Genomic DNA, 23310 nt, shown 5'->3' with positions numbered 1-23310 from the left:
TTCTTATTGGATCGTTCCCTTTATGATTCTATAGTGTCCTCCCTTGTCTCTTATTACAGTCTTTGTTTTAAAGTCTGTTTTGTCCAATATACATACTGCTACCACAGCTTTTCTTATCCATTTGTGTGATAAATGTTTTCATTCCTTCACTTCCGGTCTACACGTATGCTTAGGTCTGAAGTGATGCTCCTGTGGGCAGCATGTAGATGGGTCTTGCTTTTTTCTTTCTTTCTTTTTTTAAAGATTTATTTATTTAGAGAGAGCAAGAGAGAGCACATACAAGTGGGGGGATGGGCAGAGGGAGAGAATCTTCAAGCAGACTCCCTGTTGGGTGAGGAGCCTGATGCGGGGCTCGATCCCACGACCCATGAAATCATGACCTGAGCCAAAACCGAGTCAGACACTTAAGCAGCTGAGCCACCCAGGCGCCCCGTAGATGGGTCTTGCTTTTTTGTCCATTCAGTCACCCTATGTCTTTTGATTGGAGCATTTAGTCCATTTACATTGAAAGTGATTATTGGTAGGTATGTACTTATTGCCATTTTGTTACATGTTGTGTGCTTGTTCTCTGTTCCTTTCTTTTCTTGCTCTCTATGTTCACAGTTTGCTGGCTTTCTTTAGTGATATACTTGGATTCCTTTTTCCTTATTTTTGGCGTATCACTGGTTTTTGATTTGTTATATTTAGGTTCATATTAACATCTTATGTATATATCTGTGTATATTAAGTTGATGGTTGCTTAAATTTGAACCCGTTCTAAAAGCACTAAATTTTTACTCCTCTCCCCCCATACATTTTGTGTTATTATGATGTCATACCTTACATCCTTTTATTTTGTGAATCTCTTGACTGATTTTTACAGATATAATTGATTTTACTGCTTTTGTACTTTAACCTCCATGCTGGTTTTGTAAGTGATTAATCTACTTTTATTATTTAACTGTGAAATTTTTTCCTGTCCTAACTTTCTTACTCCTGATTATGGCCTTTTCCTAAAATTCAGGAACTCCCTTTGACATTTCTTGTAGGGCTGGTTTAGTGGTAATGAACTCCTTTAACTTTTGTCTGGGAACCTATGTCTCCTATACTGAATGATAGCCTTGCTGGGTAGAGTATGATTGGTTGCAGGTTTTTTTTTTTTTTCTTTCATCTCTTCGAATATATCCTGCCACCCTCTTCTGGCCTGTAAAATTTCTGCTGAAAAACCAGCGTATAGCCTTTTGGGGGTTCCCTTGTATATAACTGTTTGCTGCTTTTAAAATTCTCTATCACTACTTTTTGCCATTGTAATTATGTGGTTTGGCGCGGACCTCCTTGAGTTGATTTTGTTAGGGGCTCTCTGTGCCTCCTGGATCTGGATTTCTCTTTCCCTCCCTAGATTAGGGATGTTTTCAGCTATTATGTCTTCAAATAATTTTTTGCCCCTTTTTTCTCTCTTCTCCTTCTGGGATCCCTCTGATGCAAATGTTATTATGCTTGATGGTGTTGCTGAGTTACCTTAACCTATTCTTATTATTTATTATTCTTTTTTCTTTTTGGTGTTTGTCTTGGTAACTTTCCATTACTCTGGCTTCCAGCTCATTGATCCGTTCTTCTGTCTCCTCTAATCTGCTATTGATTCCTTCTAGTGTATTTTTAATTTCAGTTGTTGAGTCCTTCATCTCTGATTGGTTCTTTTCTGTATTTTCTATCTCTTTGATGATGGTCTCACTGAGATCCTCCACTCAAGTCCATCAAGTATCTTTATTACCATTAGTTGGAATTCTTTTTGTTTGTTTGTTTGCTTAAGTAGGCTCCATGCCCAGCATGGACCCTAACCACAGGGACTGAATCTATGACCTGAGATCAAGATGAGCTGAGATCAGGAGTCAGACACTTAACCAACTGAGCCATGCAGGCACCCCCATTACTTTGAATTCTTTATCAGGCATATTGCTTTTCTCCGTTTCATTTAGCTGTTAAAGGGCCAGTCTGGAGTTGCCATGGGATTGTAGTTGGGTGGTGTCAGCAGTCAGACCAGATCCCTGTTCTTAGCCTGTTTCCTGGGGCTGTGGTTCACCAATCTGCAGGATGCTTTCCCTGCCTTGTCCCTTAGGAGGATTTTGTTGGTGGGCAGAGTCTGCAGTCCAACCAGATGCCTGCCCCCAGTCTGTTTGCTGGGGCTGAAGTGAGCCTGACCTGCAGGGCTATTTCTTTGTGTTCCCCTCTGAGAGGTGGTTGGTGGGTGGGGCTGACAGATCAGATGTCTGCCCTGAGTCCATTTGCTGGGGCTGGAGTTGAACTGGTGTGTGTGGTTATCTTCTATCTCCGGGGCAGGAGTCACTTTGTAGTGGTTGCTTATGGGGTTTATCGTGGTGGGAGCTGCTTTGGAGGGACTCCTGCCACTTGGGTGTTGGATGGGGCAGATCCACAGGAGAACACGGGAGCTGGGTGGTGGTAGTAAGGTAGGTAGGGGGTGTTTATGCTGTTCCCAGAAGTGTCTGTCTGTCTAGACTTGGGGGTGTGGGGAGAAACGGCTCGTGACAGCTCTTTTGTTCTTGGAGATGTCTCCTGAAGATCTCTGCTCCTCCAGTGCAGGTTCTAAGATTAATAAGTAAATCTCCTTCCAGGCATACCCCAGGAGCTTTTCAAACTGCTGCTTCTATGCTGTTTCTATGTGGGGTTGTTATGCTGGCTGTTTAAGGGTGGACACTGTTTCATATTGCCCTCCAGCTCTCCCAGAGCTAAGCCTACTGATTATTAAGGTACCTGGAGGGAAGCCCTGCTGATTGTTAAACCTCCCAGTTAAGCTTCACTGGTTTTTAAAGCCAAGTGATATGGGGACTCATCTTTCCAGTGCAGGTCACCCCTGCCTGGGGTGCCGGGTGTGGCTGGGGTCTGCCCTTCTCCCTTCTCCATGCTTGTGGTGTCCCTCCAGTTGGTGATTAGTTTGGTTCCCAACTGTGTCTCTGCCCCTCCTACCCCTTCCAGTGTGGCCTCCTCTCTACGACTAACTGGGGGATGTCTGTTCTACTAGTCTTTGGGTTTGTTTTCTGGGCTAGTTGCTCTGCTGTGGCTGTTACCTAGGTATGTCCGTGGGAGGGGGTGAGTTTAGAATCTTCCTACTCTGCCATCTTCGCAGAAGTCCCATATGCCTGTGTTTTTAATCTTAGCAATCTTACTGGGAAAATACAGTCTCTCTGTTGTATTATTTTGCATTTATTTGTAATTTTGTTCACATTTGACATTTAAATTTTTTTTGTGTAGTCTTCGTCTGTGTCTCATTCCATTTTTCCATTTTTTTCTTACTGAATTGTAAGAGCTCTTTGATATTATGAAAATTAGTCCTCTGTTTCCATATTGCTGCAAATATTTTTTTTCCAGTGTATCACTTGTCTTTTGACTTCATTTCATGCCATATAGGTTTCTGATTTTTATGCTGTTGGATTGATAAATATTTATCCTTATTGCTTCTAGGTTTTGTGTCGTGTTTGCAAAGGCCTTCCCTTAGAAATTATTCTTAAAAGATACAGAATGTAAAAAAAGGATAATGTTTTAAAACCAAGATTATATAAACAGTGAGCAATGGTTAAATGAAAGAAATTTGTGCAGTGAAACTATATTATACACTTTTTGTCTTTTAGGTTTTCTCATGCAGTTTTTAAGAGAATTGGCAGAATATCATCAGTCCAAAGCGAGCTGTGATATGGAAACTCAGACAAGTTCAGCATTTCCTAGCAAAGACTCTCTTGGTAACTGCAGCCTTCTTTCAGAATTTTAATTGTGCTGTTTTCTCTTCAAATGATGGAAATGACCTGATTTACTGTATTATGAGCTTGTTCCTTGACTGGGAGGGATGCAGCCTGCAGGTGGCAGAGGTGGCAGGAGTATTCATTTCCTCTGGTGTCATTGAGGGAAGGGACCAGAACACTCTCCAGTACTGCTCCCTCCCCTGGTGACCGCTAAGGCTGCACTTTCCAAATCTCGGGGGAATCCAGAGACCCATGTTCTTCCTTGTGTGTTGCATTCAGCCTCTTTTAACTGGCAAGTTCTTCCCTATATCTCATCTAACTTTATTTTACAGCCACTAAGTGAGAAAATCCTAGACGAGTTGCATTGCAGAGAACTAGAGAAGTCAGTCAGTGGTGTATCACTTCAGTTTATAGTTGAGGAAATGGGGGTCCCCAGAGGAAGAGCAACTTGGAAACAGCCTGGGGCAGAATTAAAATTATGTGATTGATTTCATGACCCTTCCTGAGTCTTAAGGAGTAATGGTGCTTTTAACCTGTAAGAAGATAAGCCTATAATTTGTAAAAGCTACACTGTATAACTAGGCCTTTATTTTGGCATAGGTTTTATGTCATTGGGAACATGGTACATGCTTATTCTAGAGCAGTGCTGCCCAATAATATAGCCACATGTGTAATTTTTAATTGCCTAGTGGCCATAGTAAAAAACAAAACCCACAGGTGAATTTGTTCTAATATATTTTATTTAACCCAATATGACCAAAATATTCCAACATGTAATCAATATAAAAAACATTAATGAGATTATTTTAGATAAAATTTGTGTTCAGTCTTCGAAATCTGGTGTGTTTTACACTCAGAGCACATGACAGCTCAGATGGTCACATTTCATCTACTCAGTGGCTGCATGCGGCTAGAGAGTCCCGTATCAAACAGCACAATTACAGAGCATTTGGAAAATACAGAAAAGTAAATGGAAACTATGTCTAAAGTTCTATAAAGAGATGAACACTGCCAGTACTCCTGCCAGCCTTTTTTTCTGTGCATCCTCTTTGGTGGGTGTTGGTGTTCTCTGTGGCTGAGATCATCCTCTAGGTCCAGGTTTGCATGCTGCCACATGGTTGATTCTGATCTGCAGTTGGTTTGAGGGCTGTGGGTCTACTGGAGACAGCACTAGAATGGGAGGCAATCAGTCTCAGTCCCAGTTACGCCGTTACGTAGTTGCTTAGCCCTCTAGGGCTCACTTAAACTGAATGCAGCACTTTTTCCTTCCCTGTAAAGCAGAGGAGTTGAAATATATGATACTTGTTTTATTTTAAGGTCAGTGTTTTGAACATGTAAGTCACCTTTAACCAAAGTCCACTAAAAGCGCTCTCTGCTTTGGCACTTAGGGACTGCAGAGATGCCAGTGTTTTCTGACTTATACTGTACTCTTTGCTTTCTTTGCCCCTGGCATTTGAGGATGAAAGTTTTCTAACATACGGAAAGGTTGAGGCAGTTGTACACTGAACACTTGTATACCTAGATTCTCCCAGTAAATTTGTGTGATACTTGCTTGAGCCCTTGTCTGTCCCATCCATTAATCTGTCTTAATTTTTTGATGTTTTAAAGTCCATTGCGGTGATCCCTACACTTTCCCCTAAATATACTCTTTGCTTTTGAACAGAGCTCTAGCCTCTTGCTCACTTGACCACATTTCTCTGTCCTAACTTCCTATGTTGTTGTTGTTTTTAATAGCAGAAAAGCTTCAGCTCATTGATGATCAGTTTGCAGATGCTTGCCCTCAGCGTCCCAAGTTAGAATCTTTAGAAATAAAGTTAAATGAATATAAGAGAGAAATAGAACAGCAGCTTCGGGCAGAAATGTGTCAAAAGGTAAGTTGTATCTTGTTGCTGTTAGGAAGAGTGATATTGGTGCTTATCTTTTAATGTCTTAATCTTAGGTATAAGGGGAAAAAGTCTCGAATCTTTATTAATGAGTATGATAAACTATTGCACATATGATTTTTCTTTCTACTTGACGTCATTTTTTGCGCCTTTTGAATGACTGCTACAGGTACAGTGAATGAGATGAAGCTAAAGATGGGTTAAACTAAATCTGTTTAAGTAGAGCAGTAGTGTTAAACCGAACCACCAAGAGAGAAGTGGTTTCTGTAGTACAGTTATTGGTATTTACAGTTATTTGTGATCAATTGGCAGTGGAAGTATTTTAAAGATACGGAAATAGCAAAAGTTAAAATGGAAGAGAAAAGAAAGGCCGAGAGGGAATTAGCTGAGTTCCGGAATGAATTGGAGCGAGCTTGTCAAGCAAAATCTGAAGCCCTCATTTCTCGGGAAAAGATGGCTCTTGAGAGAATTCAAAAGCACCAAGAGGTAATATTTTAAAATTATTTACTGGGTGTCTGTTTCCTGCAGCTCTTAGTAGATTGGCTCAAGGCCGGAGACTGGGTCGGGGTAGTCGGTTAGACAAGACAGAGCCCTACAGGAGTGAGTACTAGGGACAGGGGTCAAGAGCACAAGTGGAAGGATCGGCCTTGAAAAGGATATGCAGACTTCATTCCTCTGAAACTGCTGGAAGGAAAGAACTGTGAGTGCGAACATCCACGTGGGGATGGTAAGCTCCATTCCCTCAGGCAGACTTCAGGGTCAGGGAGGCAGCTTCAAGGAGAGGATCAGCAGTTGTGGAATGGCTGCGTGGGGGGTAGAGGCAGAGCAACGCTCCGAAGCAGACAGGACTGACGGCACTGTGCTGAGGACCCCACTGAGATGGGCAGCTGCAACTGATGTAGACCGGACCGAGCACTTGCAGGCGATTGTTCTGTTCAAGCTCTTGGGAGGCTTTGTAAGGTTAGTGAGGGGAGAAAGAGGCGCCTGGGGAGTGGAGCTTTATAGAGCTGAATTGACTTGGCTTGAGAAAGGCAGCCTATTTAATCGAGGACATTAGGGTTCGGTGGGGTGGTGAAGGGACCCAGAGGGGAAGGTGGGTGGCTACTAACCCAGAGGAGAAGGGAAGGCCATGTGGCAGTGTCTGAGACCTCAAGGACTAGGTCTGGGTCTACCGACCAGTGGAAGGATAAGAATGGGCCGAGAGGATAGGGTTGCAGGTGGAAGTGTCACATGAAGACTGGACACAAAACTCAGTGTGCTGCCATTGGGTCAAAGGGCAAGGTCCCCGGAGTGGCAGAATCCAGGCCTGCAGAAGTCATCCAGGGGGCCATTTGATCTTCTGTCGAGGGAAGTGACTGGACCGGAGGTGGAAAGGTTGAGGCGTGGCAGGAGGCGCGGGGCCCACTCTTGTAGGAAAATCCAGTTCCTTTCCCAAGGGGCTATCTTCGACCGGCCTGGATTGGGAACAGTGTTTCCTGTGTCCAGCCAGAACTGCTGCCGTCAGGAGCTGTGGAAGTAGAACGGCTCCCTCCCAGCACCCACCCTGGCTTGGGGCTTTTCTCAATCAGACCCAGTCCTTTCATGCTGATTGCACCCCCTGTACAATTTTGTTTACCATTTCTGGTGATTGGGCTCCTATAAAAATAAATGTAGGAAGTGCAGTCTTTGAGATGATTGGATTATGTTTAGATTAACAACTGCATCCTCAAGACAGGTGACTGACTAGTTCCGACCTTTTACCAGACCAGAATATTCATTTAGTTAACGGAGTCTGAAGGCTCTGGAGAAGATGGCCCTCCTATGCAAAGCATCGTGCCTTTCTTCCACCACCTGGAATGCCCTTCTCCTTCTGTCCCTGATGAAACCATCTTGGCCTTCAAAATCCAGCTTGAATTTCACCTCCTTGTGATGCCTTCCCTGGACTCCTACTGATAGACTCATTCCGGTGTCGCTCCTGCCACAGAGTCTTTATGTATTTTGGTTATAAAATCCTCACATCATAGTCTGAAGATTTCTGTCTCCCTGACTGAACTGTGAATTTTGTGAAGATGGGGCCTGTGTCTGTCCATCTTTCTCTGTCCAGCTCCGGGTGTGCTGTTTGACATAGGCTAGGTGTTCCGTGAAGCCTTGCTCAGCGAACACACAAATGGAAGTGTGGCCCATTCCTTCAGCTTGCTACTGCTGAGTCAGAACGACTTAGGAACTGAAACTTTCCGATAGCAGCAGAACCAGGGGAATTCTGTTCTTTCGAAGTTTTATTGCTAAGCCCACATTTTGTCATTTTTTTCTTGCTGAAGCACTTACTCAAATTTTAAGTGTCTGGGAGATGTGAAGTAGAATAAATAGACCAGGGGTTTTAGGAATACAGGATAATGAATGGAGTTTCGCAGTCATTGAAGGAGGGAACACATATTTGGGGAAGGACTTAGGCAAAAAGCATACCTTGAATTGGAACCTCTTGAAAGGGAAACTGTAACCCTAAATGTCTGGAATTTGTACTCCGGAATTTAGGAAGCAGGATGTTAGTTCAGATCTGTTTGATTTTCTTCAGCTTGCTTACTAAAAATGAATGCTTTCATACACAGATGGAAACCAAAGAAATTTATGCTCAGAGACAGCTTCTACTAAAAGATATAGATTTGCTAAGAGGCAGAGAAGCAGAGCTGAAGCAACGAATTGAAGCTTTTGAATTGTGAGTAACTTGTGTTCGTTTTGGATATTCAGAATAAATGAGGTTTAAAAGAACTAAATGGGTGTCTTAATAGTCTGATGCTAATTGCCAAGTAGAGTTTTTGGTTGTAAAAGTGACAACACCTGGTTTTAAAAGGCACCAGTTAAGAGAAAGACTAGGGTTTCGTTTATGAAATATTAGACATTAGGGTGAAAAGCAGAATGAGACACCATCATCGGGTTACAGTAAGACCAGATACATGATTTGAAGACGCTAAAAACGCTTTGACAGATCCTGTGTTTCTCATTTACGTTCTGTCATTCAGATCTGATAGTTTCACATACACATGGCTGCTGAACTCCAGATACCCAGACCTTCCACCTTTACCTGCTCTGCTGTCAAAAAAAAAAAAAAAAAAAAAAAGAAAAGAAAAGCAATGTGGTGGTTCTGACTTGAGTTGTACTGGGTGACACTATTTCTTCTGGTGTGTGTGTTACTTTTTCTAAGTGCTCACAGATGTATCAGCCTTCAAATCTTACCTGGGGTTAATACCAAGCTCACCAGTCTGTAGTTAATAAGGAATAAGCTTGCTTTCCCATTTGGGATCTTGACATTCATAAATACTTCAGGAATCCGATTTTATTTAAGAGTTCGTCTCTGTGTTCATTAATGTTGTTTTTTTTCATTTACGTAGGCTCTATTCATTTGATTTCTTCTCTCTGCCTACCTTACTCTCCTTTTGGTGATACTGAAGTGGCACATTGATAATGAGAGAGAAAAGTAAAGGGGCAAAATTTGGGCAGATTCTCGATTACATAATCATGATTGTATAATCACTTCCTTACCTCCAAGTCCCCGACTCTTCTCGTCTAACTAAGCATGTTCACTACTTAAATGGATTTAATGCTCCTTTGCTTTACAGATTAGCCAGCAGAGGGAGCTCTAACACAAAGCCTTTATCCTTTGCTTGGACCGGTGTTCATAGCACTCTTCACTGTGGTTTGGTCTAAGTACCTGTGAACCTGATTCCTGGCTCCGGAATTGGTTTTGTGGGTAATTGGAGGTCTCACCATGAAAAGCACTCCGTTCTCTGGATTTGGAGGTTCTGAAAGACCCATCTATTGTTTGCTCTCTCTTTTGGCACCCTTCAACATTCAGTCGATGGGTTATTAAATGCCAAAATTGAATTTGCTACCTATAATTCTTATGGGCTCATCAATTAAGTCTCACAGTTAGAAATAATATTCTAGAAGAAACAAGTATTTAAGTACACTGGAGTTTGGTTTGTAGCTTCGTAACTAAAAAACATCTGTCTTTCATCCCTAAATTGACAATGGCCATTGATTCCCTGTAACCCTTTTTTGAGTGTGGATCTTCTTCTGTAAGAGACCACTTTGGTCTTGGTGCATTCACACTCCCCTTAGCCAGGTGCCACCCGATAATTCCTTCTGCTAGTTGATGAACTAAGTCAGTTCATAAAATAGATGAGAAACGAACACACAGGTTATTTTCCCCCCTAAATTTGTTACTTCAGATGTTGTGGTTTTCTTCTTTGCTTTCTCTATTTTTGCTAATTTCAGGACTCAGAGGCTGCAAGAGGAAAAAAATAAAAGCATAACTGACGCACTTAGGAAGCGGGAGCTGAATGTAAAGAGCATTGAGGAGAGCTATCACCAGAAGCTCAAGAATGAACTTCTCAAGTAACTGCTTGGCATTGCTAAAGGAGTCTCGTGTTTCATTAAGTTGCTAGAAGCACAGCAACACTGATGAAATAGATTTTAAGACGGACAGTTTATGGCAAAATTGGTGTTTAAAAAAATACAGGTTTTCATTGGTAGTCAAGCCTTTCCCATGAATATTTAAGATGAATTTTAAAAGATACAGAGAATAGCATCCGCTGCTCATTCTTACTTGTAGCTTCTGACACTTACCGAGGGCCTCTGGTTGCTTCAGTTTTTAGGGCACCTTAGGACTTGCTTAGTTTGCAGAGCTGAGCAGCTGCAAAGTCGGAAGTACAATCACTTTCCGTTCTCTCCTCCTACTGGCATGAAGATGGGGATAGGCCACAGTTCCTACAGTGATCTCCTTACCAATTACCGGGTTCATCACTGAATGTGTGCCTGGTATTCCTTCAAGGTTCTGCCAAGTCCGAATCCAGAAAAAGGATTAGCTATATAAAGCAAAACACAGCATAGGAGAGGAGAATATGGACAAGTGTGGTCCCCAGGGCTTTCCTATGGCCTGAGTCTTAGTCATTGGCCTCATTTTTATTGCCTTGCTCATAATTTGTCATTGGTATTCCATTACATGGTACCCGCAAAGGCTTCTGGAGGTTATTCTTTAAAAGAATTCTCTTAAAAAAGAAAAGTAGCACCTTTTCATTGTAACAGTTTTGAAATGATGGATTTTATCTATATATGTTATGTCCGCTCCTCTAACATACTAGCGAACACTGAGGTAACTCTAGTTGTTACACATATTTTTCTTCCTTTATTCCTCAGTTTGTTAACTTTGCATAGCTGTGGAGATAGTGAACTGTTTGGTATCATTTGTTTGGCTTTGGGTGTCCTCATACGGCTTTAGCAAGTGTGGAAGGTGGGAGGATATCACAGGATTGCTTCTCCTTCCTTTCTCTGGCCTCTGAACCAGAAAGTCAGCTGGTAATAGCTGGTGGAGACGGTGGAAGCCCCGTGAGATGTGCCTTTGGGTATCGCTAATTCAGGTCTAATGCTGTTGGCAGTTGGCTCACAAGACTGTGCTCAGCTTTTAAGGGCAAAAGTTCTTACCTTCGGGAGGGGAGATGGGACAGGTGAATTTCAAGTCACAGACTTGGTTATCATTTGGGTTTTATGGTCTGTCATGCACACTGTAAGTTGACCTTAATTTACTTCCTTGGGTCAGCCGAGACCAACTGAGAAAGAATTGTTCTCAGTAACCTCACAACAACAGCAGGCCTCTTGATTTGTGTGATTGAGTTTTGGGAATTGACAGGATCACAGCAGGGTTTTACGGACCTTTTATATTCAGAATTCAGATCCCTGGCTTTTGTCTTGAGAGAGCCCGAGGTTTATGTGTTGTCACGTTCGGTGCCCTTCGATGCCCTGGTGCTGTAGATAAGCTCGTGTATTGACAGCGGTCCGTCCGGGAAAGTGACCAGGAGCTCATTTTTGGTTCTTCTGGTTTGCAGGTATCAACTTGAACTAAAGGATGACTATATCACCAGAACTAACAGGTTGATTGAAGATGAAAGGAAGAATAAAGGTGACTCTGGGGGCAAGCTGTATTTTTCAGTGCTGATGTGGGCTGTTAGCTTCCTAGTTGGGCCTGTTCTATATTCTAAAAAAGATGTAGCTTACACATTGTTGTTACTACAAAAATCACATGTTTTTTGTTTTTTTTTATTTTATAAAATAAAAAAATACTGTCTTACTACATTTTTGTGAACCTTAGTGTTTAACCTTTTGTGTATTCACAGAGGTCAGTGATTTATCAGCAGGATTTTATCCAATTTTATTTCAGTGTATTTTGATAAATGTGATTGTCAAGAAGGTGGCAGCAACTTATTGCCATCCTGTAAATACCACTCTTAACCATGAGAGACTTCCTTTTTTCCCCAAGGAAAATTTTAAATTCTCTGTCCCTGTGATCTAGTTTCTTATTTCTTTTACTTCTAATGTATTTTTGTGCTTCATGATATTTTCACTTGACCTGTAGCCTCTTAAACTCTTGTATACATTATCCCGATACTAAGAAAGTTGGGTCATTTTTCAGTCTTTGAGATATTTTACATTTTAATATATGTCTAGGAACATGTCGATGACAAGAGGTTAAACTTTTAGTGGCAATTTCAGATGGACTCTGGGGAGCGCACCGGGGCTGGGTGCTTGATACTGCCCAGCCAGGTCGCCCAACGTGGGGCTGCCCCTTCGCAACTGTCTTGTGGGGGCCCATGCTTGTGTAGGTACCCGTACCATCGTGTGTTCAGCAAAGCGTTTTTTTGAGGATGTAACTACATAGACTTCTGTTAGGTGAAGTAAAAACGATAAAATAGTAACTACAAAATCATACCAGACAACTAAATCTCTGTCTTCAAGGAACTTCAGCCCTGGTGGCGTGAGGGCCCTGTGCTCTGAGCGGATGGTGTAAATGCTGAGGTGTGTGTAGCAGGAGGAAGTTCGCCACGTATTTGACTGTTGCAACTAACGTCCCATCACCTGTTGCGTAACAGGGCGTATTTCCTACTTGTCTGCTGCTTTTTTTTTTTTTTTTTTGACCCTGACATCTGTTGTTTAGATGATGAAATAGTAGTCATTAGGGCTGACCTATGGGCCATAAATTATTAAATGATTTTGTATTCACTAGGAAAACATGATGATGTTAATTGTTCTGCTCTTTCTTTCAGAAAAAGCTATACATTTGCAAGAGGAGCTCACAGCTATTAATTCAAAAAAGGAAGAACTTAATCATTCTGTTAATCGTGTCAAAGAGCTTGAGGTAATTGTTAAGCCTATTGTTTTGAAATGCACATTAAGACAGTGTGTGAAACTTCAGTTTTAGTCCTACGTAATTTATCTTCAGTTATCCTCTTGATGTGTTTGCACTATTTTTTCCGTGACTAAGAAGGTGGTGGCTGCACTTTGTTCATTCGCCAGTTCTTTATTTCAATCTTAGTCTCCTAGGGAAGCATAAGAAGAGGATGTCTTTTGAGGCCTAGAGTACTGCCCGAATCCTGTCTGTCTCCCTTTCTGCTTATGTGCCTTTGGGCAAGTTCTCTGACTCAGATTCCTTACCTGTAGACTGGGGTGTTGCCTGCATTCCACGGTTGTGCAGGGAATTCAGTGAGCGGCTTGATGTGCGTAGCATGCAGTTTATACAGACTAACTTCTACCTCAGCCTCCTCTCCCTTCCCGTCAGCAGCAGGTAAAAATTCTTGTCATGACGTCAGGATCTTACAGCTTACAACAAAATGAGACGCATTTTTCGCGTGCCGCCGTTACTTTACTTCTGTTACTTTGTGTGTTTGCTATCTGAAGGACAGAACTGGAACTTTAGGTACTTAAAATAAATTTTATCTACAGAACATATTTTTGTAGCTGTAAGGACTTATTTGAGAACTTTACAGGCTGCAAACTTGAGCTCCCTTATACTAAGAAAAGGAAAGCACCCCACAGCATGTTAGGATATCCCACCTTTTTATTTAAAAAAAAAAATATATATAAATATATATATATGGCTGTAAACTGTGGTTCCTTTGTTGGGCCCTTGGTTGCATCTGGAAAATGGGGCGATGATTAGAAGCACTAGCTTTGCAGGACCGGGTTGTACACGGTAGCAGTTGGATGAACTTGCCTATGCCCCAACTCAAGGGCAAAGGATGGCTTGTACTGCGGCAGTTAGGGTCTCGTTGCGGAGAACCCGACTTCTGTCACGGGGCCTTAGTTTGGTTGTGACACCAGCTCGGGGCAGCCTGCCAGCTTTCACTTAAGCGGTTCTGTAAAGTCACTGTTCAAATACAAGTTTTCCTGTTTCAATTGCAGCTTGAGTTAGAGTCCGTCAGAGCCCGGTCTTTGGCAATAACAAAGCAAAACCACCTGCTGAATGAAAAGGTAAAAGAGATGAGTGACTATTCGCTACTGAAAGAAGGGAAACTGGAGCTCCAGGCACAAAACAAATTACTTCAACAACAACTGGAAGAGACTAGAAATGAAAACTTGCGTCTCCTAAACCGTAGGTCTTTTTTTCTGGTTGGCATGGCTTTGTAACTGATACTAGGTTAGTATTCTGAAACTGCTTTGTCCTATAAGGGAAGGTTCAATCGGGAAGATTTTATTAAGTTAAGATTCTTGAATCGAAGTTACTTTGTTTTTGCTTGCTGCTGCGTGATTGTGTCACTAAGAAAAACATTTTTAACTGGATAAATCTGTCCTTCTGGATGGTACCCATCTCCCTTTGCCCTCTGACCCCTCTGGGCTGGTGGTGTTTAGCCAGTTGGGGACACACTCAAGCGCTTGGAGGGAGGGAAGAGTGAAGTCATGGTGATTGTGATCCCTTCTCCCTCTCCTCCTTGCGGAGTGGCCCTGGGCTGGCCCCGTGCCTCAGCAAAGCGAGATCCCAGTACTTGGGGGCTGGCACCTCACCAGCACCCTGCGCCTGCTCGCTTTATCCAGTTCTGGGAATGCCCCCCTTCCTGACCCTCTAGGCCTGAGGACTGGTAACAGCATGGCCTCAGTACTAGCCCAGGGAACTACACCATCCTTCATGGCTACCCTGTGTAAGTCTCTCTTTATTAAAAGGTCTTCCGATGACCCGAACTGGGGACACCATCTGCTTTCTGCCTGGACTGTACGTGCCACTGACAGATGCACAGGTTGGATTGGACCTAGGAGCAGTCACTGGCAGGCTTTGACAGAGCGTTCTTTCTGTGCCTCTGCATAGTAGAGGAGAGAGGCAGGCAGTCACATTAATTTGAGGATTTGAAAGAATTCTTTTACTGGGAGTAGAATTCTGAAGAGTGGTAAAGTTTGCAATTACATGCACTAAATTCTTCTGTTCTGAAATTGGTGATTCAGGACTGCTCTTAGTCCATTTAATAAAACTAATATTAATTGTGTGCGTACAAAGAAAGGGAAGAACCATCTAAAGCCTCTTTAGCTGCTTTTGTTAAGTGAACTTAGAAAACTTCAGGTTGGTAATGACCAGGCTTTTTTACCTTTATAGATACAGCTCAGCCATCTCCTGAGCTGGTGATTTTTCAGAAAGAACTAAAGAAAGCAGAAAACGCTATTGCATTTGAGCATAAGGAGTTCAAAAGCCACAAGCAGGCTCTGCAAAAACAGCTGCAGAGTGAAGTGAGTATTGCTCTGGGCTCATCCAAGGGTTAGGGCAGTGCACTTCGTGGGTGTGTAAACTTGGTGTGTGTCACACCAGCATAAATCAGATCTGTTTGAACATCCCCCATGTGCCAGTTACTCCCCCACTATTCTTTCTCATCTGAGAAAATTCTCGAATGATTGTGACATTATATTCATAATAGTAATAAAATTAAGAGGAAAGTAAACTCCCCTAAACACACAGTTTTCCAAGTCCTGATGGTGCCCACTGTTAAAAGTATCTCTTGATTCTCACCCGGCGACTTAACAATACTGACGCTCTCTTTCTGATGTCTGTCTCATGTCCTGGAGTAGCTGCTGTATGAGATGAGTAAAGAAGGAGCTGAAAAACTTTTTAGTGTGTTCTCTTGTTTCGTAGGTATAAAGCTGCTCAGAATTGGCAAAAAAGAGAAGGAGAATGAGCTGGATGACAGAATTGTTCCTTTTGAAATAAGCTGTGATTTGTTTTACATTCATTTCTTTTCCTTCCCTACATCTTTTCAGATTGAACATTCTGCACAGCTGAAGGCCCAGATACTTGATTACAATGACTCTGTAAAGAGGTTAACTGTACAGGTTGCTGATTTGAAATTGCAACTGAAACAGACCCAGACAGGTCAGAGACATTTTAAACGTGTGTGTGTGTGTGTGTGTGTGTGTGTGTAAGTGTGTAAAGCTTCTGATGTTTGTGAAAATGTAATGATAATTAGTGAATTTTTAGTAATTCTCATAGTAGGGGAGGAGCTATAGAACTATGTGTCACCTGAGAAGTAAAACTTCTATTTTAGAACTACCAACCAGGTCATCCGCTAAAGTGACTTGTTTTCACAGATGCCCCATGGCTCAGGAGAGGTGTGGTGGTGACACAGAAGTCCCCAAATTCATCCCGAACCTAGGCTTTCCTTTTTTGTTTGTTACCCTGCCGCTAAGACCAATCGACTGTTCAGGGGTTTTACGTGTCCCTGGACAGACATGTACACGTGTGCGAGAAGCAAGGCGGCCAGCAAAACGAGCACCGCTGCTAGCGGAGTCTGGAAACGCTCATTGTTTTGGATCCCAGTTGTGAAGTTCGTTGTTTGACCTTGGGCATGCTCTTTTGACCTTCCTTGGGCCTCAGTGTCCTCACTGTAATAGGCTAGGAATGGCGCTGGGCCGCATGAATGAGGGTGAAGCGAGACGGGTGGCAGTATGGCGCCTGGGACACACACAACGCCGAGGAGATGGTTGTTGCTGTCATCTTACTCTGTTTTCACTGCCGTGCGTGACGTCTGCCCCTTCCTCCTTCATAACAACGCACCTTCTCGAGCTGCTTGCAGGTGCAGAGCAAGTTCCTCCGTGTGACCAGTTAACATGCTTTCTCGCTTCTTTCTTTGTTCTGAACCTTCTTCAGTCCCATTTGCACTCTGTCCTGGTCAGGCCCTTGTTCCCTTCTCCCCACACGAGTTTTCCCTTTACTCATTTCTACTCTTGCTTGCTCCTCACTTTCTCTCAATAATTCTGTTTGCCAAACTGCCCACAGCTGAAATTCTGGTGACCTCATATCATGAAAAATAGTTCAAGAAGGTAGAACCTTTTGAACCCCCGCAGTGCACATTGCGCGCTTCTGTCCTTGGCGTCATCAAGGAGGCGTTGCAGGCGACGTAGTGGCCACAAATACTGGCTTTGCACTAGGAAATGCAGCGGCTCCCCATCTTGCTCACTGTGTGAGCCGGCCTCAGTGGTCTCAGTCCCCCATCCCCAAAATGGGAGCAGTGAGCGTTCTTAGCCCACAGTGTTGTTGTGACTGCATGTCCTCCTTCCCTTGTCGGAAACTCAGGCCCTACTGCTGTGGCTTGTGGATTTTGCCACGGCCCTGGGGGTTCTGGGCAGCATCCTGCAGTGAAACACATTAACTACTTTGTAATCAAATGGATGAATATTCATGCTAGGTGGAATAAATAAAGATTGTAAATGGGTTTATATTGGTTCAGGTCAAGCTTTTCAACCGAGTGAGTTGAGGTCTGGTTGGGCTTTGCCACCAAATAAATTAGGAATCTATTTTCAGTTTTCAAAGCTTTTTAGATTTCATGATTGTGCATAGTGGATTGTGAAATAATATGCGTTATGAAAGGTACATGTAACCTCTTGATAAATGTTAATAATTACTGTCATGACTGGAGCTTCAGAGACTAATGTGCAGGTTTGTCCTTAATACTTGCTTTCATTTTTGAAAAATCATGATCTCAATCTGTTTTAACTCTGTTCTCAACCTTTTCCCGTCATTTCTCACATGGGCTTCTTGTGACCCGCAGCGGTTGAAAATGAAGTGTACCGCAACCTGAAGCAGTCTCTGATCGATCTTTCCGCCAGCGGACTGCTGAGTGACAAGGTGGTGGTGCCTCGTGATGGGTGTGTAAATGGGGATTTCCTGAAAAATCCTCTCGACCGGGAAACGCTGATGGCAGTTTTACCAAGGATCACAGGTCATCCAAATGCACGTATGGAGAGTAGTTCCCCCGATTCTGACCTTGAGTTCGTAGCCAATACCAAGGCAAGGGTGAAAGAACTAGAGCAAGAGGCCGAACGTTTGGAGAAAGCTTTCCGAAATTACCATCGAAGAGTTAGTCAACTCCCCGCTAAAAGCCTCTTAGCGGCCAAGAGCCCGCCACCCCTGCACTTGCTAGGCACACTCAAAAGCACCACTTCGAGTTCCCCCCAAAGACACACTTGTGCCGAGGACAGAGTTGTCTCCGAGCAGCCTCCGGTGGGCACCCCCGAAGAGGACAAGAGCAGTGCCTCGGAGGCGTGCGTGGGCAGCGCAGCCTCCAGGCCTCTCAGGGGCACTTCCTCCAGACGCCTCTCCTCCACTCCCGTTCCCAAAGCAAAATGGAGCCTCAATGGTGAAATGTATCTGGAAGGTGAGCTGCCGCCAGGAGGGTTGCAGGATGCTCTGGATTTGGAGGGGTCTTTCACCCGAGTAAGAGTGCAGCCCGGGCCGGCAGGAGGGAGCAGGAGCTGAGCCTGGGAACGCCTGAGCCCCAGCACTTGTGTCCTCTCTCTTGACCTGCCTTTCCTGGTTAACAGTGGCGTCTCCTCCACGTTGCGCGGGTGCTGTGGGTGGTGGTGGGGTAGCATCCTATTCTAGCAATTTCCTGGGCATGCAGACATGTGCAGAGTGACAGTGGCTTTCCCTTTACCGCTGGTTAGTTGTATACGTTTTATTGTTACTACTGCAGTTTCATTTAGGGGCTTGAATCGTTAGGTTTGTAGATGATTTATACATCATACTCAGCTGTTTACAAGGATAATAGAATTCATTGTTAGAGTAATAGAATTATTTAGAAACCATGTTGCTGTCTTCTCCTTGCAATTTTTTTTTTTTTAAGATTTTATTTATTTATTCAACAGAGAGACAGCCAGCGAGAGAGGGAACACAAGCAGGGGGAGTGGGAGAGGAAGAAGCAGGCTCATAGCGGAGGAGCCTGATGTGGGGCTCGATCCCATGACGCCGGGATCACGCCGTGAGCCGAAGGCAGACGCTTAACCGCTGTGCCACCCAGGCGCCCCTTCTCCTTGCAATTTTTAATGGTTAAGCCTTCTGTCCCTTAGGTCTGGGCCGATCCCATGCTGCTGGCCCCAGTCCTTGTCCCAACAGAACACCCCGGCCTTCACCTGCGGAGTCTAGGCACAGCCCTTCCCTCCACCTACTGCCCAGCCCTCCAGAGCAGGCCAGGTAATTCCGCCTTCCTCTCGGCCTCAGCCGGGTCTGCTGAGCTGCACGGGGTCTCAGCCTGGACTCGTTTGGGTTTTCTGTGGCACTATAGAGTTGGTAATCAGATTGTAAGATGACATGTGATCTTTGAGAATCATCTAAATTTCCTGGGGTAGGGGTGGGAAGGAATATTCCTTTCAGCAAATAAGTGATTTCTGCTTGTTTGCCGAACTTGATGTTAGAGTCTACACTGTGGTATCAGTAAACATGTTCATACTTCAAGAGTAGACTGGATTAATGAAGATAAAACCAATGTACAAAATCTGTGAAAACAAATTCAGCTTAAACTTAATTTCACACATCACTAGAAAGTCACATAAAAATATGTTGGCATTTAAATATGAACAAACAAGGTTCTAGTCTCTTTTTGTACTTGAGTATAGTTGATACACGGTGTTAGATTAGTTTCAGGTATATAGCGTCGTGATTTGACTCCATAAGTTATGCTGTGCTCCCCACAAGCGTAGCTTCCATCTGTCACCGTACAACACTATTGAACTGCCATTGACCATATCCCCTATGGTATACCTTTTATTCCCATGGCTTATTCGTTTCATAAGTGGAAACCTGTACGTCCCCTTCCCCTTCACCCATTTTGCTCATCCCCCTGCCCCCTTCCCTCTGGCAACCATCACTTTGTTCTGTGAGATCATGGCCTGAGCTGAAATCAGGAGTCGGATGCTTAACCGACGGAGCCATCCAGGCGCCTCTGTTCATTTGTTTTTTAGACTCCACATGTAAACGACATTACATGGTATTTGTTTTTCTCAGTCTGATTTATTTCACTTAGCATAATACTCTCTAGGTCCATCCGTGTTGTTGCAAGTGGCAAAAATCTCATCCTTTTTTATGGCTGAGTGATATTGCATTGTGTGTGTGTGTGTGTGTGTGTGTGTGTTGCATGTTTTCTTTTCCCATTCATCTATTGATGGACACTTGGGTTGCTTCCATATCTTGGCTATTGTAAATAATGTGCTGTAAACATAAGGGTGCATGTGTCTTTTCAAATCAGTGTTTTCATTTTCTTTGCATAAATACCCAGTAGTGAAATTACTGGATCATATGGTATTTCTGTTTTTAATTTTTTGAGGCACCTCCATACTGTCCACAGTGGCTACACCAGTTTGCATTCCCACCAACAGTGCACGAAGGTTCCTTCTCCACATCCTCGCCAACACTTATTGCTTCTTGTCTTTTTGGTTATAGCCATTCTGACAGGTATCAGGTGATAACTCATTGTGGCTTTAATTTGCATTTCCCTAATGAGTGATGTTGAGCCTCTTTTCATGTGTCTGTTGGCCACCTGTAGGTCTTCTTTGGAAAAATGTCTATTCAGGTTCTCTGGCCATTTTAATCAGATTATTTGTATTGTAGGTGTTGAGTTGTATAAGTTCTTTACATATTTTAGATATTAATGTCTTATGGGATATATCATTTACAAATATCTTCTCCCATTCATCAGGTTGCCTTTTCATTTTGTGATGGTTTCTTTTTGCTGTGCAAAAGCTTTTTATTTTGGTGTAGTCCCAATAGTTTAATTTTGTTTTGTTTCTCTTGCATCAGGAGACCTTTCTAGGAAAATGTTGCCAAGGCCGATGTAAGAGAAATTACTGCCTGGGCTCTCTTCTAGGATTTCTTTGGGTTCGGGTCTCACATTTAGGTCTTTAACCCTTTTGAGTTTATTTTTGTGTATGGTGTAAGGAAGTGGTCTAGTTTCATTGTTTTGCATGTAGCTGTGCAGTTTTCCGAAGACCATTTGTTGAAGAGACTGTCCTTTCCCCACTGTATATTCTTGGCTCCTTTGTTGTAGATTAATTGGCCATATTAGTGTGGGTTTATTTCTGGGCTCTCTGTTCTGTTCCATTGATCTATGTGTCTGGTTTTGTGCCAGTACCATACTGTTTCGATTACTACAGCCTCGTAGTATATCTTGAAATCTGAAATTGTGATACTTCCAGCTTTGTTGTTCTTCCTCAAGATTGCTTTGGCTGTTCGGGGGTCTTTTGTGGTTCCATACACACTTTAGTGTTATTTGTTCTAGTTCTGTGAAAAATGCTGTTGGTATTTTGATAGGGATTGTATTGAATCTGTTGATTGCTTTGGGTAGCAGGGACATTTTAACATTATTACTTCTTCCAATCTGTGAGCATGGAATATCTTGCCATTTGTGTCCTCTTCAATTTCATTCATCAGTGTTTTATAGTTTTCAGAGTATGGGTCTTTCAGCTCCTTAATTAAATTTATTTCTAGGTGTTATTTTTGGTGCAATTGTAAATGAAATTGTTTTTTAAATTTCTCTTTCTGGTACTTCATTATTAGTGTGTAGAAATGCAGCCGATTTCTAGGTGTGAATTTTCTTTTTTTTTTTTTAGATTTTATTTATTTATTTGACAGAGATAGAGACAGCCAGTGAGAGAGGGAACCCAAGCAGGGGGAGTGGGAGAGGAAGAAGCAGGCTCACAGCAAAGGAGCCTGATGTGGGGCTCGACCCCACAACGCAGGGATCATGCCCTGAGCTGAAGGCAGACGCCCAACCACTGTGCCACCCAGGCGCCCCTGGGTGTGAATTTTCTATCCCACGACTTCCCTGAATCCATTTATTCTAATAGTTTTTTGGTGGAATCTTTCGGTTTTTTATGTATAGGATCATGTCACCTGCAGATAGGGACTTCTTCCTTTCCAGTGTGGATGCCTTTTATTTCTTGTCTGATTGCTGTAGCTAGGGCTTCCAGTACTATGTTGAATAAAAGTGGCAAGAGTGGACATTCTTGTCTTGTTCCTGATCTTTAAAGATTCCAATTTGTAGATCACTGAAATACCTTCTAGATTGGTAGTGGGTCCTGGGATACGATTGCTAGAGCAGGAGGGAGTGGGTGTGTTGAGGAGCTCAGCAGTGGGATTTGAGTCACATGTGGGACCCCTGTTTGTGCCTGGTCCCCATGGCTGGAGATGCTGACTCCTTAGTTCTGGGCTCCAGCATGTTGATTCCGTTACACGTGCAGAGCTGAAAACTGCCACATGTGCCTGTTACGATCCTAAAGCCTGTAATGGTTTTTTATCTCATTCTTTGTTATAATAAAGCCAGGAAGAAAGATAAGACAGGTGTGCTGAGTTAGGGCCCTTTGATGCACATGGGGCTGGTAGTGCAACCTCTGCAGCTGGCATGTGCTGAGGGTGTGCAGAATTCGGTTGTTTCAGAAATGTTTTCTGGTTCTTGAAACAGCCAACTCCTCCTAGGAACAATGTGGTAGTGATGGTAGCACCTATCTCACCGCATGTGGTGTTATGAGGAGTCACTGAGCAAACGGCTTCGAGGGGTGCGTGGTGCGTGGAAGGTGCCCCCTGCAGTGCAGCTCTTATTCTCCTTGAGCCCGAGAAAAACTGCTGTTTCGAAAGTATTTTCTTGAGTCCTGAAGGGTTTTCAATCGCCCTGTGCTCTTGGGTTTTATGTTCCTACAACTTGACGTTCTTGAATGTTATTCTTCCAATCTAGTCTTTATCAAAGACAAATGAAGCTTCAGGACAAAAGTGAATTTTCAAATCCGGGCAAGCTACCTTTTAAGGACAATGAGGAATTTGAATCATCTTTTGAATGTAAGTTCAAATATGAGTACTGGTTTTTATAAGCTCAAAAGGTAGGAAGCTTAGTTTTGGTGAAACCTATTCATTGTCATAGAAAACAAAGCAGTTACAGATTAGGACATTTTTATTTTGTAATAAAACCACAAATACAGATATAGTGCCTCATTTTTATATCACGAGGATTTTTGGGGTGCGTTCTGAGTTCCATTTATTAAGCATTTCAGGATAGCTCACAATTTCAAAGTTGGAGCTGAGCCTGTAAGTGAATCCTTAACTCAGTTTACCAAGTTTGGGATTGCCTCAGATTTAAAATAAGTGATTTTTAAAAATTCTTTTTCCCTTTTATGGAACATGAGTACGCTGTTATTTTTATTTAAAGTATACTGATTCCATTGGCTGCCTAAGGTTTCGAAAGCCCATTCTTCAATTAAAGAATGGAGGTAAAATAATACAAGCTTGTGAGTCGAGAATTGGTATCCTGGCTGTGGCCCCACCTCCGAGCCTCCTGCTTAAGTACAAACTAGAGCTGTGGTGCAGACTTCCCTGTGGTGCTTGCCAGCTTGGAAGTCTTTATGTTTGTACATAACCGCCATTTTGCTTCATGAGCTTCATGGCGAGTCTGAAAGTACCATGTTTTGAGCATTTCATGGATAAAGCTTAGTAAATTTTTCAAAATCCTTGTGGCTAAGTTTGTTAAATCATTGATTTCAAATAGAATTCAGATGATTATCAGCAAGCCAGGTGAATTCTTCCACTCGATTCATTTTTCCTTTTGGGTAACCAATGAGATTTTGTAAAGCAATCTAATTCTTGAAAGCGGAAG

The 23310-nt window shown here is 42.9% G+C and overlaps 1 protein-coding gene across 13 annotated transcripts in view; it reads left to right on the top strand.

Annotated features, from left to right (window-relative positions):
• OFD1 (OFD1 centriole and centriolar satellite protein) overlaps positions 1-23310 on the top strand; it is a 77541-nt gene that overhangs the window by 46677 nt on the left and 7554 nt on the right. For 8 of the 13 annotated variants that reach the window (XM_040634346.1, XM_040634322.1, XM_040634335.1 and 5 more), the window contains 13 exons: positions 3624-3731; positions 5466-5602; positions 5927-6100; positions 8200-8306; positions 9866-9985; positions 11473-11546; positions 12688-12779; positions 13823-14012; positions 15003-15133; positions 15659-15770; positions 17446-18051; positions 18743-18866; positions 22399-22499. In XM_040634346.1, the coding sequence (XP_040490280.1) occupies positions 3624-3731; positions 5466-5602; positions 5927-6100; positions 8200-8306; positions 9866-9985; positions 11473-11546; positions 12688-12779; positions 13823-14012; positions 15003-15133; positions 15659-15770; positions 17446-18051; positions 18743-18866; positions 22399-22499 (2076 nt within the window). The remainder of the gene's footprint in view (positions 1-3623; positions 3732-5465; positions 5603-5926; positions 6101-8199; positions 8307-9865; positions 9986-11472; positions 11547-12687; positions 12780-13822; positions 14013-15002; positions 15134-15658; positions 15771-17445; positions 18052-18742; positions 18867-22398; positions 22500-23310) is intronic. The other 5 variants (XM_040634315.1, XM_040634377.1, XM_040634365.1 and 2 more) reach the window with 3 other exon arrangements.

The sequence above is a fragment of the Ursus maritimus genome (assembly GCF_017311325.1).
Source record: "Ursus maritimus isolate PB19 chromosome X unlocalized genomic scaffold, ASM1731132v1 scaffold_X1, whole genome shotgun sequence".
Lineage (NCBI taxonomy): Eukaryota > Metazoa > Chordata > Mammalia > Carnivora > Ursidae > Ursus > Ursus maritimus.
The sequence above is the reverse complement of the archived record's forward strand: the minus strand, read 5'-3'. Positions and strand labels throughout refer to the sequence as shown.